The sequence below is a fragment of the Rutilus rutilus genome (genome assembly GCF_951802725.1).
Source record: "Rutilus rutilus genome assembly, chromosome: 19".
Taxonomy (NCBI): Eukaryota; Metazoa; Chordata; class Actinopteri; order Cypriniformes; family Leuciscidae; genus Rutilus; species Rutilus rutilus.
Window position 1 is genome coordinate 27,507,594 of NC_140232.1, and position 25,484 is coordinate 27,533,077.

At 36.6% G+C, this 25,484-nt stretch overlaps 1 protein-coding gene across 1 annotated transcript; it reads right to left on the reverse strand.

The window, feature by feature from the left end:
• Window positions 1-191: 191 nt before the first annotated feature.
• On the reverse strand, window positions 192-24,535 carry LOC311279058 (uncharacterized protein). The gene is made up of 62 exons (XM_084390288.1): window positions 24,453-24,535; window positions 22,275-22,370; window positions 19,979-20,951; window positions 19,367-19,437; window positions 18,192-18,245; window positions 17,931-18,050; window positions 17,703-17,741; window positions 17,554-17,607; window positions 17,266-17,319; window positions 15,622-15,729; window positions 15,443-15,496; window positions 14,985-15,038; window positions 14,864-14,908; window positions 14,326-14,379; window positions 14,190-14,234; window positions 14,055-14,108; window positions 13,808-13,852; window positions 13,615-13,668; window positions 12,381-12,434; window positions 12,120-12,227; window positions 11,991-12,044; window positions 11,841-11,894; window positions 11,690-11,734; window positions 11,097-11,150; window positions 10,839-10,883; window positions 10,615-10,668; window positions 10,481-10,534; window positions 10,338-10,391; window positions 10,123-10,176; window positions 9,876-9,929; window positions 9,572-9,616; window positions 9,443-9,487; window positions 9,202-9,309; window positions 9,059-9,112; window positions 8,898-8,951; window positions 8,044-8,097; window positions 7,826-7,933; window positions 7,684-7,737; window positions 7,471-7,578; window positions 7,327-7,380; window positions 7,189-7,242; window positions 6,903-6,956; window positions 6,761-6,814; window positions 6,500-6,607; window positions 6,273-6,326; window positions 6,090-6,149; window positions 5,953-6,006; window positions 5,689-5,742; window positions 5,529-5,582; window positions 5,402-5,455; window positions 5,226-5,279; window positions 4,203-4,256; window positions 4,064-4,117; window positions 3,795-3,848; window positions 3,690-3,707; window positions 3,029-3,091; window positions 2,819-2,890; window positions 2,508-2,649; window positions 2,316-2,422; window positions 1,495-1,563; window positions 1,130-1,339; window positions 192-964 (listed from the first exon to the last, which is right to left on the reverse strand). Exons 1-62 carry the CDS (start codon window positions 24,492-24,494, stop codon window positions 815-817), a joined length of 5,031 nt encoding a protein of 1,676 aa, XP_084246414.1. The 5' UTR covers window positions 24,495-24,535; the 3' UTR covers window positions 192-814.
• Between the last annotated feature and the right edge of the window lie 949 nt (window positions 24,536-25,484).

A 25,484-nucleotide genomic window follows, 5' to 3' on the forward strand; every position in this document is an offset into this window, starting at 1 on the left:
TTCAAGAATATGCCTTGGTCATATTTCACCCCAAAAGAAAAAAAAAAATCTTAAAAGAAATGAAGCAAGTCGTTTATTAGCCAAATCTGTGGAATAAGTAGGTGCAGTTTGGGACTGTTAATAATTATAATTACTATGGGGTTTGCAAAATTATAGTTCTATTTTGAGTTAATTATGTGTCTTTTGTTAAATTAAGGTGTTGTATTTAATGTTCCCATTTTGGAGATTATATATAGGCCTATATATAATTCATTAATGAGTGTGGAATGTTGACTAGTTTTAAAGTACAGTAAAAAAAAAAAACAACAAAAAAACAGTATTAGTAATCCAGGATTTGTTTATTGTAACATTAGGAATATTGCAAAAATAAAGGGCATTTCATGACACATTTCTAGAAAGAACATAATATTTTTTGCAATATATAGACACTAGGAATGCCCTATTGTTTTGAATTTTTAATATCAGTTAGTAAAACATAAAGGTACTGAATACAAATTCTTACACCTTACATAAATAAATTATTATCATAAATACTCACAACCCACTGACACACAAGTCTAAATAAACTCACATGCTCACTACACACACGCAAACAATTATTGCACCACTTTCAGTCTACAGGAAATCTGAATAATATAAACCCAGAGAGGCAGCAAATTCAGCTATGCTGGAAATCACTCATCATAAAGTACCTTACATAATGTAAGGTAACATTATAATACAATACTCAAAGTCTCATTATAATGTACTGTCAGCTGGGAACATTGCATTCCTTCCAGGAGCTCTGTGAATATCATCTATTTTTGGAAAGAGACTATAAGAAGCACAAATGTCCAAGGACGATGATCGCATCTCCTTCCCAGCTCTCCCCTCCGCTCTCTAAATAAACGTCTCTTATGGGAAGTAGTTGCACGTCTCCTCCGTGGAGCTCTGAATTCCCCAGAACCCTCACCTGTGCAGTTACCTGCAATATAAGGCAGGGAAAACACTTATTATGCTCTTGTTATATGCAATAGCTTTAATTTACCTGACACGGTTTGGCTGTGTGTCATTTTTTGGAAACTTCTCATTTAGCAAAGCTGTAGTCTTGTGTCATAGACTAATTTCATTACCAGAGATTACTTCTAACCTCACAACCATGCTGTGATATGATGACATGGGATGGATGGATTTCTTCATTAAAGTCTCCTCGTAAGTGTAGCACCCTTTTGGTGGTCTCATTGTGCTTAGCAGCGGGGCTGGGTTTTTTGGGACATTTCAGGCTGATGCTTTGTGTGGCAGAGTTACTGTGCAACCGTAAGAATCGCAGTTGGACGACATCGAGACCTCTGTACTCAAACTGTGGAGTGTGAAAATCAGAAAATTACATTCATTGAGACACCTGTCATTCTTAATAGAAATAATGATATCTGTGGCACTGTTTCCATATAAACAAAAAAACACCAAACAATACATTTCATCAGCTTATGAAATTTAGTAAGTGCAGTGATTTACCTTGAAGCCTCTGTGAAGCTCACTAAACCACTTTTTAGATCGGTCCACTGATGGCCATATTCCTAAAATCTTACAAAATCGTGACCACAAACATGGTATTATTTCAATATAACAGAATATCTATACAAAGCAACTTTTCTTCTGTACATGTGTCCATATGTTATTGTATTATTCTGTGTCTAGCTGGTACATTTCTTTGGGAAATGAAAATTTCAATTTGTTGTGTGTCAGAATAATGGGTAACAAATCTCTTTCAGATTTTGGGCATCTCAGAGTAACAACAAAAATAAAACCCATCAGTTTACGTGCAGTGTTTCCAACTATTTTTAATGGAAAGTAGCTAAAGCCTGCTCGAAAAGTCGCTAAATGTCACTAGATGACGTCATGTGGCAATTGTTGGCATTTCACATCTGTTTTCTCTCTTAATCCATACTCGCATACTGTATTTTACAAAAATATATAGCCGAATGTCCAATAAAGCTGTTCAATTACATATTTTCTGTCAGACAACAGAATGAGCATGATATAGCGACTGACCACTACATGTTAAAGGTACACTATGTAACTTTTGGGCCTGTAGCAGAAAATCATCCCGCTAGGTCTAAAATATAAACACGTTTTGGAAGAAGGATTGATGATGTATAGATGTATTGAAATTTTGTTAATTTTTTACACAAAAAGTTACAAAGTCACTTGATTTGTCTCTAGTTGCTTTTTTTTTTAAGTCGCTAAAGGGGTCTAAAAAATTGCTAAGTTGGCAACACTGTTAAAGTGTTTTAGAGTCATCAGAGAAGATTGATAAACTGTGAAAATCCTCTTACTTTAGACTGGACAGGAGACACACAAGTTAGACCACCAGCAGTGAAGTTACAGAAAACATGGAGAGCATCAAATGGACATCCGTGGTTAGGATCAACGTAGTAGTTCCCTATGGATACATGACCACAGTTAAATAAAAATGTCCTTCTCAGTGATTTTAATTTTAAAACAAGAGCCACGTTTTCTGGTCTCACCGTCTCTGAGGTGAGGCTGGATGAGACTCAGCTCTCTGCAGGTGGTTGCTGGGCTCTCTTTGGTGCCCTGTGAGTGGCTATTTTCCTCAATCCCATCTTCAGGGTCATCAAATCGAGACTTTCGTGATAATAACCTTGCTTTCTGTACAGAAAGACACTAGTACAATCAATATATTAAAAGCTTCATCTTGGGTCAAGTCTTTCTGCTTCCCGACCCCACCTTTTCCTCTACTGTACCTTGCGGTATTTGATAATAAAAGTGTGTTTCAGTGTTTAACAAACCAAGGTTGACTGCTTGAGTTTGTACTAACATTTAGTGAGGCTCTTCTCTGAGCATGAGTGTGAAGCCCTGGTGTCAGCTTGCTGGGAATACCTGGTTTTCCCTTGTAAGAAAATGAGATTAAGTCAGAATATAATAGATTAAGTAATCATAATCTCTTAAAAAGGAATGAAATAAGTATGAAATGAAAGTGTTGACATCATTATCATGCAGTGACATACAGGAAAAATGTACAACTTACAGGTGGTCCTCTCCGACCTTTCACACCTTTTTGTCCTGATATGCCCTGAACTCCTTTCATACCCTGTTGATATGAACAATATTTTAAAAAGCACATTTAAGGGAAGGGTCACACCTCGGCTCTTCGCGGTGGGTAGGAGTGAACTTTTTTGATTGTTCAGATTTCATATCTTTAAAACAAAAACAAAAAATCTGATTTGAATCACTCAAATTGAGAGAACCATTTTTTTAAACAAATCTTTTTCTTTTTTTTTTGGGTCGAAAAGTACTGAAAAGGGTTAAGTTATTGAAAGAAGTCTCTTATGCTCACCAAAGCTTCATTTACTTGATCAAAATACAGTAAACAGTTATATTGTGAAATAATTTCTGTCAGTTTTCTATTTGACTAAGTCATTTATTCCTGTAAATTTCTTATTTTTACACCATAACAATTTTCATAAACTTAAAATGTAATATATTTTGAGGTTTAAATCATATATTTAATCCCATATTTTCAACGTTTCGATGTGATGTGTGCATTGTTGTTTGAGTCATTGCCAGGGCACTACAGGTCAGCCTGACAGTGAGATCTGTATCTGTACTGTACCTACCTGGTTCAGGTACAGCGTAATGATAAGCAGAGCTATATAAATTACAATCACACCTGCAATTTCAGTACACACCTTCCTTCCAGGTGAACCCTGTAGAGCAAACCAAGAATATGTCAGAATCTGTGCCATTGTTCTAAAGCAAATAAAGTTGGTCGATGAGTTTACAAAGAGACATACAGTTGAACCAGGAAATCCTTTGCCACCAGGAGGCCCATGAGCACCAGCTTCACCCTGCAACACAAATCATACTTATCTAATGTATATTTTCTTGGTACTTGCTGTAAATCTGTTTTACCATGTTTTGAACTACAAAAAAGTTCATTAAACATTTATTTGGAAAACAAAAAAAGTTAAGAAGGCTGTCAATTGGCACTGCAAAAAAAAACATACTTATGAATAAAGAAACAAAAGGTCACAGTAAATATGTGCACAATATAAACTGCTACCTGTATGCCTTTTGGCCCAGGCCGCCCCTTGTACCCTGGAGCAGCTTGTTTTCCCTGCAAAGTGCAAAGAAGAAGGAAAACATTTATAACTAGTAAAAAAAGCCACTGATTGTTTTTGGTGTGTTTCATCTGAACTTACCTTTTCTCCTGGTGGTCCAATGGGCCCTTGCAATCCTCTAATTCCAACATGGCCCTGTAAATTGTATTAATGACCATGTTAACACTATAAAGCCATAAGAAAACCCTATTGTATAATATTTGATACACAATTTCTACAGCTTCTAAATTTTCAACAGTTTAGACTTTTTTAGCAAGTAAAAGACCTTTTAGTATAGTTCTAAATGTCCCCCTTCAGGTCGTGGTACGTGTTTTTTTGTTTGTTTGTTTGTTTGTTTGTTTGTTTGTCTTTTTTTGCTGCAAAATCCTTACTGAGTTTTAAAAAGTAAACATTAGAATAACTTTTATATTGTTAGTAATTTTTCAAGATTAACACTTACTGGACTAAAGCAACTTTACTTCATTATCTATCTATCTATCTATCTATCTATATATCTATCTATATATATATCTATATCTATATATATATATATATATATATATATATATATATATATATATATATATTTTTTTTTTAAATCATGTTAAAATGTGAGTCTCAAATATGATACATCAAGCTTTTGAGGGACATTTATTTGTCCATCTGTCAATTATCATTGTAGTGCTTTGCATTTTATGTTTTGCATAGACATATGCAATCCAGCCCCCACAATAGAAACTACAGAGCTTTGATCATTTAACTAAGAATTTATATATCTTATCTTACTAAGATCTTAAGGGATATAGAGAGACACCTGCTATTTATATGCATTTTATTTAAGTAGACTGCTACACTGTTATAAACATCTCACTGATTTCCAAACTTTTAGAATTACATTTTAATTTTTTGCCATATAAATACAACTAACAGCACCAAATTAGAATTTTTTTCCCCTCAGTTTGGGGCTGGGAGTTTTTCCCCTCAAGTGCTATTTATGGATACTATGAGCCATAAACCCCTGATGTATCAAGTATGATACTCAATAACAACAACAAAAAACATATATGCAAACCGGTTTTATATATTTTTTCATTTTGTCTAAATTTTCAATAAACTGTTCAGTACCTTAGGTCCTTTCTGTCCAACATCTCCCTTTTCACCTTGAAGTCCTGGAATCCCCTAATTAAAGATTGAATGAATGAATAGATGAATGAATTAATGAATAGATGAATGAATGAATGAATGAATGAATAATAACTTGTGGATTGTAGAAGGCAAAACAATGATTTTAATTAAAATACCTTCGGTCCTATCAGCCCAGTAGGCCCTGGTTTCCCTTTCGGTCCTGTAGAGCCCTGTGATGAAGAGGCTGGTAAACTGATTGTAGTAGGAAACATTTATTTATTTATGAGTCAGAATAGAAATGACCTTTGGTCCAGATAGTCCTTGACTCCCTTGCAATCCTGATATTCCTTGGGCGCCCTGTGAATGTGTATTTGAAACCATGTGTACAAATCATGACCATATTCTATGACTGAGATACTTTATAATGAATCATTCAAACATTGTATAAAACAAGCTTACTTACAGCACTACCTGGAGGACCTGGTCTCCCTGGAGGTCCTCTGAATCCAATGTCACCCTGGAAGTTAATATAAACATTCACTCAGCAGCACCTGTACAATGAGGTAGTAAATGCTCACATTTGTGCTAAAACTGATCTTGGGCCAGACATCTCAGCAACAAAACCATAGAACCGCCAGCAGCACCCTAGCATTGTGGCAGTTAGTTTTGCATGGGCAAGCAATCACTTCTATTAAATGTGAATAGTGAATAAAGCCAAGCTATTCACCGGGTCGCCCTCAGTGCCTATAACTCCCAGCAGTCCATCTGTTCCACTACGACCCTTAAATGGAGTTAATGTAAAAGACAATCATATTTGGCACAAACAATAAACAGTTAAGACGGTTAAGGATTTGTCCTAGGGATACTTGCTGGCTTTCCAGGGAGACCAGGATTGCCATGTTTCCCTTTTGGTCCTTGAGGTCCCTAGAGAACAATAAAACAAATGCATGAACATTTTTTTTGTTTGTGTTAGAAAAATATGAAATAATACCAGTAAAGCTGCTGATTATCAAGACCATAAATGTCAGAAAGCAATCTAGAACCCACTGGCTTTCCTGCAACACCTTTACTGCCTCTCCTTCCAGGAGAACCGTTCACTCCCTGTGTGAAAGAATCACATTTACACTTGTTCTGGGAGGGCTTGTTTTAATGTTTTGTTGTCCAAAATCAATCATGTTGGCAGAAATTAAAATATGAGTAACATTCTAGTCACAAAACATGTAGTAATTTTGAGCAGATTAAATGATGCATCGGTAAAATATTGACCCACTGACTTTTGGCCCTATTTGACCCTTGACTCCTTTTCCCCCTGGAGTTCCTGAAGATCCTGGTTTTCCCTTCAGACCGCGAGGACCCACAGCTCCTGGCTTACCCACTGGACCCTAAACAGGGGCATTTATTATTTAAATATGTTAACACTGTACACTTTAACATACTCTATGCCAGTACAAAATGCCTTTGTCTTGTTTTTAATGACAAATGCTTCTCATTTTGTTCAGTTTGCAAACCAATCTGGGTATAAAGTGTTATCTCACCATTTTTCCCCTTGTTCCAGGCTCTCCTTTCTTCTCACTTGGACCTTGAACACCCTGTGAACATCATACAAATTCAGGTCGATAAGGCAAGGCCAGACATCTTTTTTTAATAATGTATACGTCTTCAAAAGTAAAAACCTACAATTGATCCTATCTTCCCAGGGCCCCCTGAATCCCCTTTAAGTCCAGGTTCTCCCTACAGGAGACAAAAACAAAAGCAGATGCACTTACTCATATGATAGTGTTACAGAGCATACATTTTATTTCATCCTACCACACAAACAACCAGTGAACATGGGTGAATAACTTGGTAAGACCACATTAGGTCAATTGACAGTGACTGTCTAATGTATTTCATGCTGAATTAATTAGATCATGTAGGTAAATATGGCATCAGAAGACATCAGTAAAAAATTATATAAACATACTTTCAGTCCATGCTTTCCACTTTGTCCAACAAATCCTTCTTTTCCGGGCAAACCCTACATTTGAATGAAATACGCAAATTTGAATACATATCCCAAAATATAGGCTACTATACATCAAATATATCAAACCTAACTTACCAGTAACCCAACAGCACCCTTTGGACCTGGAGGCCCATTTGTTCCTGTCTCACCCTTTAATATCCAAAGAACATTGAAATAAATTAAATGAATATATATTTCTGCATAAGCTACACTGTCTGTAAAGGAGGAAGTGGTACGCACAACAAGTCCACGTAGACCTTTGTCGCCTTTATCACCAGCTTCTCCCATGTTCCCCCCAGGACCGTACTTCCCCACCAAGCCGGATTGACCTCTTACACCAGGCTTACCCTATGCATTCACAAAAACACAGAGAAAACATAATAACAATCAGAATATGACAATGCATTTGACTATTTCATCCAAACACCAGTGCAAACTTCATCAAAAACTCACTTTTTCACCAGGGGATCCAGGATCTCCCTTCTGCCCTGGAGCACTACTCAACCCCTTATAAAAAACAAACACAACATCTCTTTTATTCATTTATAGTATTACGTACTTGAGAAATAATCAAAAACCAGATAAATAATCTCACATCTCTTCCTATTGGTCCTTTCGCTCCAGGTGGTCCTCGATTTCCACTCTCGCCTGGGATTCCTTTTAGGCCACGTTCACCAAGAAACCCTTTTTTACCCTTCTCACCCTACAACCGACAGTTCTGTCCTGTGTATCATTTACATAAAACACCATAACACAATGTACACGAATGAAATGGAGATGGCAAAAATACAGCATCAGAGGATTCGTACTCACAGGCAATCCTTTACTTCCTGCTGGTCCGACTGGTCCTGTTTCACCCACTGGCCCCTAAAGCAAAGCATCACTCATCTATTTAATACAATTATACTACTATTAAAAAGTTTTTTAAGAAGATTAACATATTTTTTTTAAGTCTCACCTACTATTGACAGCATTAATTTATTCAAGAATAGAGTTAAAAACAGGTGTGAAATATTATTACAATTTAAAATGACTGCTTTCTATTTCAATATATTTTTAAGAGTAATCTGTTCCTGTGTTGCAAAGCTGAATTTCCAGCATCAATACTCCAGACTTCAGTGTCACGTGATCCTTCAGAAATCATTCAAATATGCTGATTTGGAGCTCAAGAAATATTTATTTTTATTATCAATATTGAAAAGTTGTGCTGCTTAATATATCTGTGGAAACCATGATACATTTTTTTCAGGTTCAAAAGAACAACAATGTAAACGATGAATTTAATGCATACTTGCTGAATAAAAGTATTATATTAATTATCTTTGCATTAAGGGGATAGTTCACCCAAAAATTCTGTCGTAATTTATTCACCCTCAAGTTGTTCCAAACCTGTATGAGTTTCTTTCTTCTTTCTGTTGAACACAAAAGAAGATATTTTGAAGAATGTCAGAAACCAGTCAATTGATGGTAGCCAGTGACTATGAAAAAATACTATGGAAGTGAATGGCAATTTTGTCACAAATATCTTCTTTTGTGTTCAACAGAAGAAAGAAACTCATACAGGTTTGGAACAACTTGAGGGTGAGCAAATGATGACAGGATTTTCATTTTTGGATGAACTATCCCTTTAAGTGTAACTACATAATCAAAATTTATAACCAATCTACCTCCTCACCATCGATACCGGCAACTCCCTTCAGTCCACTGGCTCCTCTCAGTCCCTTTGGCCAAAACATTTACGAACAAAAGATCTCATACTAGGTCACAATGGGGAGAAACAATAGATTTTACATATATAATAAAGATAAAACTAGAAAAAATACCACACCTTATTGCCTTTTTCTCCTGGAGGTCCGAGGGGTCCAGGTGGTCCATCTTTACCCTGAAATAGAAAGAATACAATAAGGGATTAGAGCTGAAACCTTCCCACAGTCCTCACAATAATAAACCAAATAAACCAAAAACACATACTGGGTACCCAGCCACTCCATTCGGCCCAGGAGGTCCTCTGGGCCCTTGATTTCCTACTGGCCCCTGCAGACCTATCTCACCCCACTGGCCTATGTTTCCTTGTGGTCCCTTTAAGATTGTATTTACAAATGTTTCACACATATCACAAATCATTTCAACATTGAATAAACACTTACTACTACTGCATCACTGGCAGAAAGACTGCAAAATGTTGTGCATGTGTGTTAAATGTATGTCTTACAGGCGGTCCTATGTAGCCCTTCTCTCCTGGTATGCCTCGAGGACCCTAGATAGTGAAATTGATAGATTTCAATCAAAGTTTCAGAGCCTAGTTTAATGGCACTTAAATAAGATATTATAAGGCACTTACTGGCTGACCAGGCTTTCCTTTTAGCCCCTCAGGGCCATTTTTCCCCTAATATCAAATGAAAAGATTGTAAAATGTATTTTATGAATTATAAGAAGAGAATAGTCAGATGAACTGACTATTCATTTTGTAAATGAAAGGAGGTTTGGTTTAAATGCAAGAATGAAAGAAAACGTTCTACTTCTGCTGCTGATTACTGTTAAACGTGGCTAATAATGTTTTCAGCTTTTGGTTGCATTTAGTTCTTGTCATCATATTTATTGATGCGTCACATGATGTGACTTCTACATTTTACAAAACCACTAACCTTTTCCCCAGGACTGCCATGAAACCCTCTTGAACCCTCTCTGCCTTTGACACCCTGAGAAAAACAAACCATAACAAAATGTATCATTAAAAAACCTATCAAGACTGAACTAGCCACATAAAATTCATCGCCAATTGCAATAAAATAGCACAGAAAAAATATCCAAATTTGGACAAAGTCTATGCTGGAGAACTGGGTGTCATGTAAAATAAAAAGGTGGTTGGAATTTTATGAAATCATTACTTACTCTGATTCCAGGCTTTCCAGGTTTGCCAGCGAGACCTCGGCTCCCTGGTTCCCCCTTTAAAAAGTTTTTTAATAGCATCGTGCTGCAGGTCATATTCTTAGACAGTAATGTCAGAATTGGCAAACTATAACATTTTTTAACTGCTAAATATACCACAAGATGAGGCCACAAGATTTTGGAAACCCTGTCAATCAGTAAAGGAAAATAAAACTCACAGTTTTTCCAATAGGACCTTGAATTCCTGGTGCACCAGGTTTTCCCTGTAAACCCTGTTCAGACATCAGATTTAATCAGTTATGTTGTCCATATCAGCATAAATATGTCTAACATAGCATAAAGAAATGAGAAGAGGTCTTACCCGTGGTCCTGTAGGTCCTCTATCTCCATCTGATCCCGGTGGTCCAATCGATCCCTGTAACACAAATTACTCTTAGTGTGTAATGAGGCACTAACAGGGCATGCTTTATCAAAATGTGTACGTGTGGCTCTTACAGGTGCACCATGAGTGCCATCCTGTCCTCTACTCCCCGAAACACCCTGCAGTCCCTAAATGATGATAAACAGCATGACTTAGCTAATATAACTTGATGCATGACGGCGCATGCTAATCCACATCAGTCTATGCTATAGTTAATCAATGCTATGCTAAGTTTGTTGTGACATTCAGTGTTGGAGTATGACATGCATTTGACCAATCATTAGGGAACTCAATTTACCTTTTGACCTTTAAATCCAGTTCCTCCAGGGACCCCTTGTCTACCCTGTCCCATAAAATAAAAAAATAAAAAAATAAAAAAAAATAGTTTTTGTCCATGTATTGTACATGAATGTGATTTTCTGTTGTGACTGAAATAATTCTGACCAAAGGAATTAGAAAATCATGAGCAGACCTTACTTAATAATGCACGACATGGAGTTGTTAAAAGACACATTTTAATATATTTATAAAGTAATGATCTGATGTACACGGGAACCTTAATACCAGGCTCTCCTTCAGGTCCTTGTTCTCCTGATTTTCCCATCTCCCCCTATAAAACAAGCATTTCGAAATAGTTGTATTATATCTATAATTGACCCTAGTAGCCTAGTAAAATATATACAGTATATATTTTTTTAAATGCAAATAGTTTATTATTGTCTGTGAATACAATGTAAATGTGTTTACAGCGCCACCTACAGGTCAAGGCTATTAGTTGTTTTAGGTAATAGTTCTAAGTACCAATGGGGGTGTAGATCAAATAAATCTACTCAAACTTACATTGTTTAAACACTTGGCCCCGGTTTCACAGACAAGGCTTAAGCCTAGTCCCAGACTAAAATGCATGTTTGAGCTGTTAAATATTAAATGAAAGCAACTTGCACTGGCATATCTTAAACATGTCAGTGCCATTGTTTTGTCTCAAGATTCACACTTTTCATATAAAGTCATGTTTATAAAAGCTACATAAATGTCCTAGCTGAATTAAGGCCTAATCCTAGCTTAATATAAGCCATGTCTGTGAAACCAGGCCTTGGTATACTTGCCCTCCTAATTATGACTATATTAAAGAAATTATAGCCTACTTACCAAAGGTCCTGGAAAACCAGAAAATCCTCCTTGGCCAGTTCGACCCTTTTGAAGTTAAATCATGTTGTTTTATTGCAATTGTATATGAATGTGATATCTAAAGTATAACATCTTTAAAAAATGAATGATCAAAAAAGTAATGATCAATCACCTTGTCACCTCGTGGTCCATGAACACCTTGGATACCCAGAGGACCTCTCTCTCCCTGAAGATGCCATTTATATATGATAACTGTGTTTTTCTGAGATAGCACACTATGTTAGATTTGTTTGACAAACAGAGAACTAGAATTCTACTGTACCTTAAGTCCATCTTTTCCCTGTCTCCCCGGATCTCCAATAGGTCCATCATAGCCCTGAAGAAAAAGCATTCTAAATGGTTGACTTTCAATGAGTCCGTTTTTAACCAGTTAAATGTAGCTGCCGCTCACCGTGGGCCCTGGTAAACCAGCAGGTCCAGGTGGTCCTATCTCTCCCTGTATACCAGACTGCCCTCCTCTGCCTCTGTATCCCCGTTTACCTGGCAGCCCCGGAAGACCCTGACAAAGAGAAACCACAGATAAGAAGAGATAGATTATTTATATTTCTTTCAACATTACTCCCTCAGGTTTTTTTCTGAGAACAGTGTTTCTGGCATTCAATAAGTGTTGTTTACTTGGCCAGAGTTTTTATAAATATTTGAGTGAACTCACTTGATCTCCCTTTTGGCCAGAATCTCCTTTCATTCCACGCTGGGATTTCAGACCCTGAAGTTGACAGACAGACAGACAAGGACAACAAACACAACTTTCCCAAAACCATTATATCATTCTGTCTAGCTGCGCAATTTGATGAAAAAATACATATTTTGATTATTGTGACAAACACTATTTTGCGATTTGAACTGTTATACGATAATCATTTAACTTCTCTACTGCTTCTTGCATTTCAAGCATTAAAGAACAAAAACAGCATTAAATTACATTGAAAGATAAAAGAGAGTGGCATACTCACTTTCACAACACACTGAAAGTTTTGGTTGTATATTAAAGTATTTAAATTGAAATTACAATTTTTAAATTGAAGCTTTAATAACTTCAAATAATTGTGTAGCTCTACTATTGCTCTACAAAAGAAACCTCAGTCTCAATCATAGTAAAAGTATAGTAAATATTAAAATATGTTAAAATATTAACATAGTAAAATATTAAGGAGTTGTTTGAAGTAATCTTACTGGATCACCTGAGGGTCCAAGTTTTCCTGGTTTTCCTTTGGCACCCTAAAACAAGAAAATTGCTTATTGCTTGGAAACATACAGTATATTGCTGCATTATCACAGAAGCACATTGGTGTGACAAAGGAATATGAGATATATCTAAAGAGATACAGTATATTATATTTCTTCATGAAGAGTGAACCGCAGGCTTACTTTTATACCCGGTGGTCCTGGATCTCCAATGCTTCCTTCAATTCCTGCATTCCCCTGTTTAAATAAGACATACATAGGCTTCAGATAAATGTAGGAAAATCAAAAATGAGACTTTAAATGTGTCTGTAATTTCAAAGCTTTTATCAAATAACATGAGATGCACATACAGGGTCTCCTTTTTGACCTGATGGTCCATCTCCTGGTTTTCCCTGAAAAGATCATGTAGGGTAGTCAGCCAAGTCAGGTGAACACAAATTGTAGCAGTTGGAGAAGGGAGAGAGAAGAGACAGGAACAGACTCAATGATCATGATCACATAAACACTTTGATTGATTCTAATATAGGAACTTCGTCATATTCCACATTTTTAGCATGATTACAATCTTCATTTATAACTGCATGTATCCAAATGATCCAAATGGATCCTAAATGCACAATAATGTGCATGTAAGTGTGGTAAGCGAGAGGACATGGATACACGATATAAAGGAGAAAGATGAAATGTATAGTTCACAGCACCTGTGGTCCAGGAACACCAGGACTACCAACAATACCATCAGGCCCTTCCTCTCCCTGTAATATATAATGACTCATTTCTTCATGAGATATTTGACTCTCTACTTGTGGTTTAGTCAAAACATAATGAAATATTATTATCTTAAATATTATGATGTACCTTTTTAGGAAATTAAATATCTTTTTTTTAACTTACCTGCTTGCCAGGTGGTCCCCTTGGCCCTATATCACCAAGCTGGCCCTTATAAGAGAGAATGACCATTATGTTATATTCAAATTCCAAATTCACATTTAAATGGAATTATTTCGCCAATATATTAATTTAGAGCAAAAAAATGCATATTCACAATATTCACAAGTTTAAATGGGTCTTCCATGATTATTGTGAACCCGATAATAAGAAATACTAGATTTGAGCTTGTAAAAAGCACAGTGTTTCTTACAGGGGGTCCGTTGACGCCAGGGACTCCCTTTAACCCTCTCGGCCCAGTACGTCCCTATAAAGAGAGGTCAAAAGTAGAGTTATGAACATATAAGAATTAAGAGATGATAAAGAATAATTAAGTTTTGTAACATACTGGTGATCCTGGTGATCCAGTGAACCCAAGCCCCCCTGTCTGTCCCTGTGACAGAGATCATTACAAAAAATAAACAGCCAGTTTGCTCATTTTATTTGTATGTTAGAGCCAAATAAATTAATATTTTAGCACATACAGGTGGACCAGTCGGCCCCATGAATCCCTGTGGTCCTCTGGGACCAGGTGGCCCCTGTGTATGGAAATATATATTGTTTGTTAAAGAATGTCATAGAACTGTTTTGACCTTGTAATATATATATTCAAATTTTTGGGGTCAGCAACATGTTTTTTTAAAGAAATTAATACTTGTATTATTAATTATAAGATATGTTTCTTGACCAGCACAATTGATTTATTTAAGACAAATCACGTGACAATGAAGGCTGGAGTAATCCAGCTTTGCCATCACAGGAATAAATTACATTTTAAAATATATTAAAATAAATAATATTGAAAAATTGAAAATATTGAAAGTAATATTGAAAATAATATATTGAAATAAATGCAGCCTCAAATAAATGCAGCCTTAGTGAGCATGAGAGACTTTTCAAAAACATTTAAAAATCTTACAGACCCCAAACTTTTGAATGGTAGTGTACATATACAGTATAAACACAGGCAGAATAACTGCATACAAATAAATGACACACAATCAGAAGTAAACTGATACTCACAATATATCCTATTACCCCGGCTAGACCCTTCTCTCCCTTTTTTCCCTAAAGAAACAGAGTTGGCTGGTAAGTGCTATGATCATATCTAGTGAAAGTCTGGATAGAAAGAGGGGCATCTTACCTTCTCTCCTTTCTTTCCTTTGATTCCCTGAGGCCCCTGTTCTCCAAGGTCACCCTGAACACATCAGACACACTTTCTTTAAATGCAAAGAAGCCAAATATAGGGATGGGTGAATGGGAATCAATTACTTGTTTTTTTTAATAGCAGAAATGACAAAAACACACTGAGAGGACAGTTTTGGACTCTTATTTTGGTCTTGGATGTTTAGATTATGTTAAGCCTAGGCACTTTGCAGACTTCTGCAGAACGGATTAAAATGTGTTTAGCAATTGAGAGTACTCTTATCGGTAGCTGAAAGCATAGTCAAATTAATCAAAAAAATTTGGCCCATGAAAGAGGCAGAGAGTTTAATGCATGATGTAAGTTCCAATTCTGTGGAAAACTGAGTTTTGCAGACACAGATTCCATGACTGCCTAGCTATGGTATTATCCACAAAAAAAACCCTGGTCATTCTTACCCACTCACCCAGCTCCCCTTTACTGCCCTTCTCTCCCTCATAACCTTTTGGGCCCTACAGAAAAACACACACACACACACAAATCTATGCAGACTTGTACAATATATTTCACATAAAACACAACTTGATAAACCACTGCATAGATGCATATTAAGCATTTTGGTTCTCATAAGTCTTACATCCTCCCCAGGTGCTCCAGGTTGGCCTGTCTCCCCATTCTTCCCAGCTGTGCCCTCTGGTCCTGATCTCCCAGGTGGTCCTGGCATTCCAACAGGTCCTGATCTTCCCTAGTACAAGACAAAAGCAGGACGTGCATAATATAGCACATGCTTCAGTATATAGATACTGGAGTGTTTCATTTTAGTTAGTCTATTTGTCAAGTTCTATAATTTTAGATCTTTTTTTTTTTTTACAATAGCTTTTACTTGGAATCTTCCTGCAAATAAATGATCTCATAAACTCTCAGAGTGAACCATTTGTGTCATATAGACCAACTCTGTTAAATAAAGCAGTCACATAACAGGCAAATACAAATAAACTCATCAGGTCTCAGGTAAGATTAACCACATCTATCAACCAGTTTAAGTTAAGTTAAATGAAGTGAAGTGAAGTGAAGTGAAGTGAAGTGAAGTGAAGTTAAGTTAAGTTAAGTTAAGTTAAGTTAAGTTAAGTTAAGTTAAATATAGGATGCAACTGGGTATAGGCGATATGGGCAAAATCTTATATCACGATATGAGTCAATTTATTTCACTTTCACAATAATATGATATGTTTCACAATATAGTCATTTTTGCTTTAAATAAGGTTTTTATTATATCAACATTTTTTATATTTTGATAGATATTTCATAATTCTTGTTACTAATGTCAATATCACAAAAAAACTAATTAGCCTAAAAACAAAAAACCTCAAGCTTACTGAAGACATGTAATCAGTCAGTGATAAAAATAAGAACAAATAAACTAATTAGAAGCAATAGGACAAAGACACAACAAAACTAGACCTACCTGAAAAACTTCAATCAATCAAATGTATAAAAAAAAAGCACTGCGTGGTCTTCACTGTGTAAATGAAATATACATTTGTCCTTATTAAACTTACAAAAAGTGATTTAGTCAAGAGCAGTGAGTGATTTTCTCTCTTGTTGTTTGACTGCCATTAATGACAGCAGGAAAATTAGGTTGGTGTCACTTTAATAGCTGCCCGGATCCAATTAACTGTTACACATCCTTTCTCAACTGTTTACATTCACTTAAAGCATTAATGACTGTGTTTACTAGGATACTTGCAAAAAAAGGCATTCTGACACACACAAGTGTGTTTTTAACCGTTCAACTGAGCTATATTCACTTTACCTTTGATTAAAAAATAGAAGCTTATTAGAAGATTATTTAAGATTTATAAAACCTGTTAAATAATCCTTTCACTTACAAAAGCATAAAAGCTTGTAAATCTGTGATCATGCATGAGGAGGCAGCCAAAAGAAGTTCAGATGAATATCATCTTGGGAATGTCACATTTCCCTTGATGACAAAGATTAAACTGAAACTGCTCTTATGATTTGAATGGCAACAAGACTACATGAGTCTTTGCTTTTGAATCAGCAGAAGTCTGAACAATGTGACTCTTGTTGACTTCATGCTTGTTGATGCTTGTTGACCCACTGAGGGTATCAAATTCTTTCTGAACCGTATCGTGTCTCCACATGGTTTGATCACACTTTTATGAAGCTGCCTACCATGTTTCTCTATGTAACAGTGAGCTAGCATTTATCTGTTGCCTTAGACGATTGTGTGATGAAGAGAGCAGACAGAGATACCTACAGGTTTCCCTCGCTCTCCCTTCCTCCCCTGTTTGCCTGGAACTCCAGGGGGGCCCTAAAAATAGATAGATAAACTTTTTTTTTTTAAAGTCCTAATCTCACATACAGCAAATGAATAGGTTTTTACACTGGGGTCAGAAAAAAAACTAAAAGAAAAAATAAGTAAAAAAGTATTCATTTGGTCCCATTGCATGTGGATCATCATAGTAAGTTAGAAAATGTCTCTCACTGACAGTCTATGAACATTACATGGAAATAATAAGTAGTCAAATATTATATTTTTACTTACGGGTGGTCCGGGTTCTCCAAGTGGTCCCAAAGGTCCGGGTAATCCCTTCACTCTCTAAAGAAAATGGGGGGGGGAAAGGATTTCAATCTGCAGTGTGGTCATGTAATTCAATAGAGCTCTCAGTAGGGGTCAAACGCAGACTAACTTACCGGCCACAATGACAGTAGCTTTTTGTAGAATTTCTTGTTCTGCAAGCAAAATGAAAAGTCTAAATACAACCACACAGTGGTTTCAACCAAAAGTCCAACCACACAGTGTTTTCGTAGAATGTAAGAATGCAGGCAGCATCTGAATTTCAACTATTCACAGAATCAGCTATGTTTCTTTGTTTTCTTTGCCTTAAATGATCTAAAATGAGTAAAAACATTGTTCTGCACCTTGAACACTCGCAACTCCTCTTCTGACGTGTGCCAGACTATGATAGCCGGCATGCCGGGGGGTCCGATCGGTCCTCTGTACCCTGTCCGGCCCGTACGGCCCATCACTCCTGCGTAGCCCTGAGTGACACGCAAACACCCATTAAAGCATTAGTTCGACTGAAAAATGTATTTGACTTTACAATAAAGATTTATTTAAAAACATTTGATTACAATTTATATAATATTATGATTATTATATTATTATTGGTTAATACATACTTTGTCTCCTTTTTCACCTGGAGGGCCTGGTAAGCCAGGTGGGCCTGGATACCCCTAAAAAAGTCATTGTAATAATATAATATAATATAACATATAATATGTTTATTGTTTAATGTCTGTCTATCTGCAGTATCTATCTATCTATCTATAAAAAGACTTCAGCACGAGCACTATCCGACTAATGGCCCAAAACACCTTAGCAATCACTTGGAATGGACCCTCGAAATCACTTATCAAACTGCCCAAGCACGCAATTAAATAACCTATTTCAAATAAGAAATTATCATGGCAACAATTTAAGCATTGACGAGCTTATTTATTTTTTTGCTAATTTTGTTATTTACTACCTTAAAAGTCTGCAGTACTCAACAGACACATGTCTACCACAGGAGGGCGCAAGTGCTCAACTAATGGCCTCTGAATCGCTTCTGTACTGCAACTATAATCTCTCTCTCTCTTCTGTCAGTAATTAACTGTAAAGGATTACATTGCTAAAGCCTTCTAGAATTTACATAACATAGATGCATGAAATAACAGGTTAACAGTACACTAAAATGGTTTAGAAATGGTATGTAGCGTCAGTCCTAGTGTCAGTCTCCTCTTTTTCTTTTTCTCTCTCTAGCACTGGCATTATTAAATAAATTCTGCAATCCTGTTCCTCTTTTTAGGATAATATTTCTCTCTCAATGTCATACAATGAGTCAGTTCTTGTTCATAAGATCCATTCAGTGGAGGTAAATGACCCTTCTTCTCCTCTATTCCACACTTAATTGAATAATGCCTCTGCAAACTCAATTTCCTACAAAGGCCAGCAATGGGCCTGAGATGACCATGTGGGTGAGAATCACAGTATTAGAGCAAGGAGAAAAGGACCATTTCACTGTGTTCATATATTGCATTCAAAGTTAAAATATGAATCTATTCATATCTGTAAGATTGTAATGATTTTCTCGAACCTTCTGTGAAATGCTGCATTTCTCTCTCATTTAAAATGGAACAGATATGTGAAGTTATCAGTTTATTTGCTTGAAACTTGCAAACACCATTAGCATTTCAGAGTAGTGTGTAAACCGCACTGAACTATCAAAACAAGTAAAGCCTTTCATTTTAATGAGACAAATTAATGTAAAGATAATGGAATGTTAATTAATTAGAGAGATAAGCGTGTTTCTTACCCTTGGCCCTCTGAAACACGGTGTGTGTACTAGACTTCCTTCTCTGTGTATGTTTCTGTGCATCTGATTGGCTTAGACAAAAAAAAAAAAAAAAAAAAAAAAAGCCAATTAGTGAGACATTATTTTTATATTGCTTTTCTGCATTTCTTAGACACTGTTTATCATTTCTAAAATGAAGTATCAGATTTAATGAGGAAAAAAAATATGTGCAGGAGTCTGACCTTTCTAGAGGCACAACAAAATAAAGAAATAACAACAACAACATGTAAACATAACAACAATAGTATAATAATAATAATAATAATAATAATAACTGTGCTGTTATATTATTATAATTTTTTCATCATGTATTATGGTATTCTTTTTTACATTTATTTTGTGAAAGTAAGTTATCACAGTGATTTAATTTAATTTAATTTAATAAAAAAATTAAAAACTGTTTAAATAATTGAAATATTCAATTACTTTGCTAACAGTCTTCACACTTTTTGGGGCAAACAACATACAGAATAAATGGCTTACACACATATTAATTTAGGGTAGGATACATTTTTTTAGCATTGAAAATGTGCACACTTCAGCTTCCAAAAAAGTACCTTTTTTTTTACTTACAGTGGGTCTCTGTTGTTGTACTTGGTGCAGTGGTAGGACGTCCTGGACAGGCAGCAATAGCAATAGCATCATCAGTTTCTGGTTCTCCATTCACAGATGCTTTTTGTTCACGTCTAATCTGTGAAGTCTCATCTGTATCTTTTATCTTTTCTTGCTCTCTCTCTCTCTGTGCAGTTCTAGTTTCCCCAGGGTTGAAAGTCACTCTGATTTCTTTATTCTTCTCCGGTGACTTTACTTTACTGACAGAGGTGCTGCCAGTGCTGGTTTCCGTTACATTGGTCAGGTTTTGAGGTGAACCACTTGCCGCTTTGATCGAATCCTCAATGGATTTTGTCCGTGACTTGTCATTGGCTGTATCTAAAATATCAGTCAGAGGGACATTTGTGGCTGTGTTCATTGAAACGGCTGTACTGTTCTTCAGAGTTGAAACAGATAACTGTGGTGTCAGCAAGGGCTCCTTCTTGGTTTGAACTTTGACCTTGATTTCAGTGCTCATCTTAAAAGACTCCTCAGATTGTGGAACGTATCCACCTGCTGTTGAATTAATATTTCTCACCCTCATGGTCCGAGGTTGAGACTTGCGTTCAGGGTCAAGCACCCCTGTAGTCTCTGGAGTTGTTTTGATGGGCTGGACTGTGAGAGAGGAAATGAAAGCCTCCTTCTTGTCTATCCCACCTTCGATTGCCTTTTCTTGGTAAAAACCAGATGATTCAGTACATTCAGATTGCGTTTCATTTGTAGAATCAGCTAGGCACTCGAATGTTACCATCTCTAGGTTAGGTAATCTTTCCAAAGATCCACTTGCTAGAGTCTGATAATCTGAAACTGCCCTTGATACACTTAAATCATCAGGTGACAAAGGAAATGACATCATTTGTTGGCTCACTTTTTTATTTTTATCCTCAATTTCCACCATGGCAACAGAGGCAGAACCAGAGATGGCAACATTTGCTCCTTTTCCCACGTCTTTTCCCTTGAAATAGCATTGAACAGAAACATACATATTTTAATATAGTTCACGTTCAGGTTTAGAATATAGATGATGTACGCCTATCCTAAAATCAACTCATGTTTAATGTATCTGTTATATCTGTCTGGATTTGAAATGAAACACTAAGAGATTTCCAGACAGCAGTGATCATACACAGAGAAGCGCTGCGTCTCTTGAGTGACACTTTTATGTCCAAAGTAAACTGAATTTTATCAGCTCATAAAGTTAGCACAGTGATGTCGACTGATTCATGGCCCCCAGATCTACATAACAGAAAAACACATACAGCCACATCAGACATTTCAAACAGATTTGGAGTGATTCTATTGCAGTGATCAAACAATGTACCATTGATATCTTCAGTGTTGGGGGTAACGCAGGCTTTACAAGTAACGCAAGTTACGTAATCAGATTACCTTTTCAAGTAACTAGCAAAGTAACATCTGAGTTACAATTTTAAATAAGTAACGCAAGTTATTTTGTTTTCCCATTTATTGACTGACACCTCTCCTGTTCCCATGTTGAGAGAAATCAGGAGTTAGTGCAGAGGTGTTGTGTGCTCTGTGTAAATATGATTAAATATGTAATATCTTATATAAGATACCAATACATTCTCACTCCCAACTCGTCATATAGTGACGCTTGTCCGGGACACCTTGGTGTCACTTTTTAACACACAGGATACCCCTTTAACATTTTCAGTGCAGGGTACATGATTGCTTTTAGTCACTTGCCTTGTGCTTCAGATCAAGACCCATCCTGACCAAATGTAATTGATGTAGGCCAGTAAGAGCTGTGCTATAAACCTCACTCCCCTCATCTCAAGAGGTGCTCTAGTGGCTGACGCTAGAGGGTTTGGTCTTTAGCCTCCTTGTTAGAGCACCCGCCGAGACCATGGTTCGAATCCTGCTCGGAGCAGGTTGAGTAGAACCGGTTAGATTTGGTGCCGTGACCCGGATGGGAGTGAGGTTTATGGGGATGAGTGTAACTGTCATAGGCCAGTAAGAGCTGTGCGTGTAAACCTCATTCCTCTGATCTCAAGAGGCGCTAGTGACTGATGCTAGAGGCATCTCTTTGTTAGAGTGTCCGCTTTCCACTCCACAGACCACAGTTCGAATCCCGCTCCGAGCAGGTCGAGTAGAACCGGTTACACAACCGTCAATAAGTGATGAGTTGGGAGTGAGAACGTGTTGAAGATACACAAAAACATGGTTTCAAAAATACTTTGAGATTGTTCCGTCTAAAAAGAACAAATGTAATGTTAGTGAAGAGAAAGGTAAAAGGGAAATGAAGATTCGTTTTTACCTGTGACTCATGGACACAGTGGAATTTGTGTTCAGGACAGTTGAGGTCATCTTGAGTGGGGTCCCCCAATACTAAGGTCATTTGCTGCATGATACCCTGTAAGGGATGACAACCATCTCTAGTCTACAGATAATGACTTTTGACTATCAATCAATCAATCAATCAATCAATCAATCAATCAATCAATCAATCAATCAATCTATCTATCTATCTGTACATGTGTGTATATAGATACTAAATTATATACAGTAATGTATCAACCACAAAGTGAAGATGAGGTCCTGCTTAGGAAAAATAAGGTACGATAAACAATGACAAACATTAACGTAAGAATAGATCCAATTACGCAGAAAATAGACCAAAAATAATTAAGATTGTAAAGCACTACATTTGTTATTTGCCGCTGACCTTTCAATTGATTTATCAGCAACAATTATGGTGTGTGAGACATATGCACAGTTGCCATGACAATGTCTCATAGCCTTGTTATGAGAGCACAGATGTGGAGATTTTCTATAATTTTTCCATTCTCCTTAACATTGTGTCAGTTTGTGATGTACTGCAAACCTGTTGACCTTTTGCTATACTGAAATGCTGTTTGCATTATTTAATGGCACAAGTCGGAAACATCCTACATGGCAACAAAAGTTTGGTTCAGAAGAGGAGTATTTATATAGGTTTGAATTTGACATGCAGTATGGGAATTGTCTCGCCTCAATAAACCCAGTGTTTGAATGCTTTCTCCCATGCGGCCATCGAGCTGAAGGCAATCCTTTGACTGCTTAACAACCTGTTTGCTTTTCTCACATGGGTTCCAGAGCTCTCTGAACTTCAGTTTCATTTCATACAGCCTGTGGTGTTGTTGGGGTTTGCTAGTTTGCATTGCAAAGAGAATTAGCTGTTTTGTGCTAGCGCTCCAGCCGACATTGCACTTGGGCTGTGTTGTTGTCAGGGGCAACAGTATCAAATGAAAGTATCAATGACCTAATAAACTATAGAGAGTGCACTGTATGCAACTACTTAGTTGCTTTATTCTCAGTATATTATCAAAGACACACACGTCATGACATTCGTCTGCTGGTCGCATGGGAACAAAGTCAATTGTGTTCTCAATAATTAAAGCTGTATTATATTTTGTTGTATATATTTTATAGTTTTCAAGTGATGTTATATAATTTTATTCATTGGTTTGTTAAATAAACACAGTATTACTGTGTTATTACTGTATTACAGTATGTTTAATACAGTATCTCTTCAGTTACAACCAAAAACGCATACTCTCCACTTAAGTGGACATCTGAAAATCTCTTTAAATCTTGTTTTTCATGCCCTGAGAGTGATAAAAAAACAAGAAAAAAACAAGACATCTTCACCTTTCAAACATAATAAAAAGTATGTTTGTAAGCATATTGCGAAATCGTGTTTAGAGTCAATTGTTTTATTTGTGATTATGCAATGAAATGATCATTTTTGGCCATGTTGTCATACAAAGAAATTATGAACAAATGCAAAAACAAGAGAGAACCAACTAAATATTAATAACTGATTTTGTCGTAGTCAATATATGCTTTTTCCTGTGAGCTTTTTGTTTTTCCATGAATAAAATAAAACCTGTAGCTGTAGTGTGACTTTTTTGCCAAATAATTGTGTCAGATAAATACCTTAACCAAGTAAGTGTTTTGTTCTTCCCTCATATTGAAAGTAATGAAAAATTTGGTTTAATCGAACTTGTAGGTCGGACATCACATTTGGCCACTATGAATAAATTATTATAAAATGTTTTCCAAAAGCACCCTCGGATTAGACCACAATTTTTTTTCTATAATTTTTGTTGTCTATAACTAGTATTGAATTGAGTTTAGTCTAAAAAGAAAGGCAAACAAGAGTGTGATATTCTCTCTTCCTGTCCTCGTCACGAGGGCCTCAAGCCTGGTCTGGGTCGATCAAACACACAAGAAAGCACAGCGTGTTCAAACCACATCAAAATACAGATGGAGAGACTCGTTCACCTGTGCTTGCCGAGACAAAAGTGCTAAGACCAAGAGCCTGATTTTGTGTGCCAATGCAGAAATAAAACAACTATTCTACAAACAATAAAAAGACGATCTGCTAAATGAATAAATGTAAATTTACTTTCAAGCATTTGCTGTGGATAAGAGGATAGGAAGAAACACTTACTACGCAGTAGAGAAGTTTAAGCAGAGTTTCGGAGTCCTGCATGGCTTCGAGGAGGCAGGCCGGTCTGTGAGCGCTTCAGAAGGAGGTATGGTCAGTTTTTGACCCCTGGACAGCACTAAAACAGACCTGGAGAAATGCCAGAGATGGGTTGTGCCATACACACTCACTCCATGGCACAGCCTTATGCATAAGCAATGTAGATCCCACTGCAGAAACTTGAGGAAATGAGTTCAGACCCTGACTATGCCCCTGATGAAGAGGGATCATAACACCTCCCACATGAACCAAAAGTAAGGAAGGGTCACCACCACAACATAAACCCTGGGTCCTGAAGCACTTCTCTACAGGATCTTTTAACAGGTTCAATAACAGATCAAATGCCACATTGATGAGCATTAGATTGCAGATCCTTCGTTAAAACACTGTTTATTCACCAGTGCTTTATAAGTGATTTATTGTTTAGTTCTGTTTGATCTAAAGCATGCAATTAATATTTGATCTCCACAGCGCGCAGTGAATCATATTCACCCCAAGCATGGTCTCATCACTATAGTTCTTTATCCTAAGCATATGTGTGCGTGTCTGTTCTATTCACACTATATGATCCCAGTGAGGAATGTGACAAGGTGTTTATAGAAGTGTCTAACTTACGGTAAAGGGTGTGAGGCATGGCTGTTTGGCTCCTCTCAGCGGTATGATTGGTCTAGAAAACATTCTCTACTCAGTATTAATCAGTCAGGTCCTGTCCAAATGCGACACCGCTGAAAATTTGAACACAAATATGTGGTTCAAGAACAATTTTACATCTCTAGAGAATTGTAGAGCTGGTGGTTAAACAGTAGCCTGCATTTCATATCATCACACATTCTAGTCAATATGACTGTTGCAAATGTTGTGTCAAATTAACCCCACACTGAGAGGATTTTCCGTGGAAATATCCTTTTAATGAACACTAGAATGCAAATGTGAATTTAAGTGGTTGTAAAAAAAAAAAAAAAACTTAAAAAAACAATACAAAATAATATAAAAAAT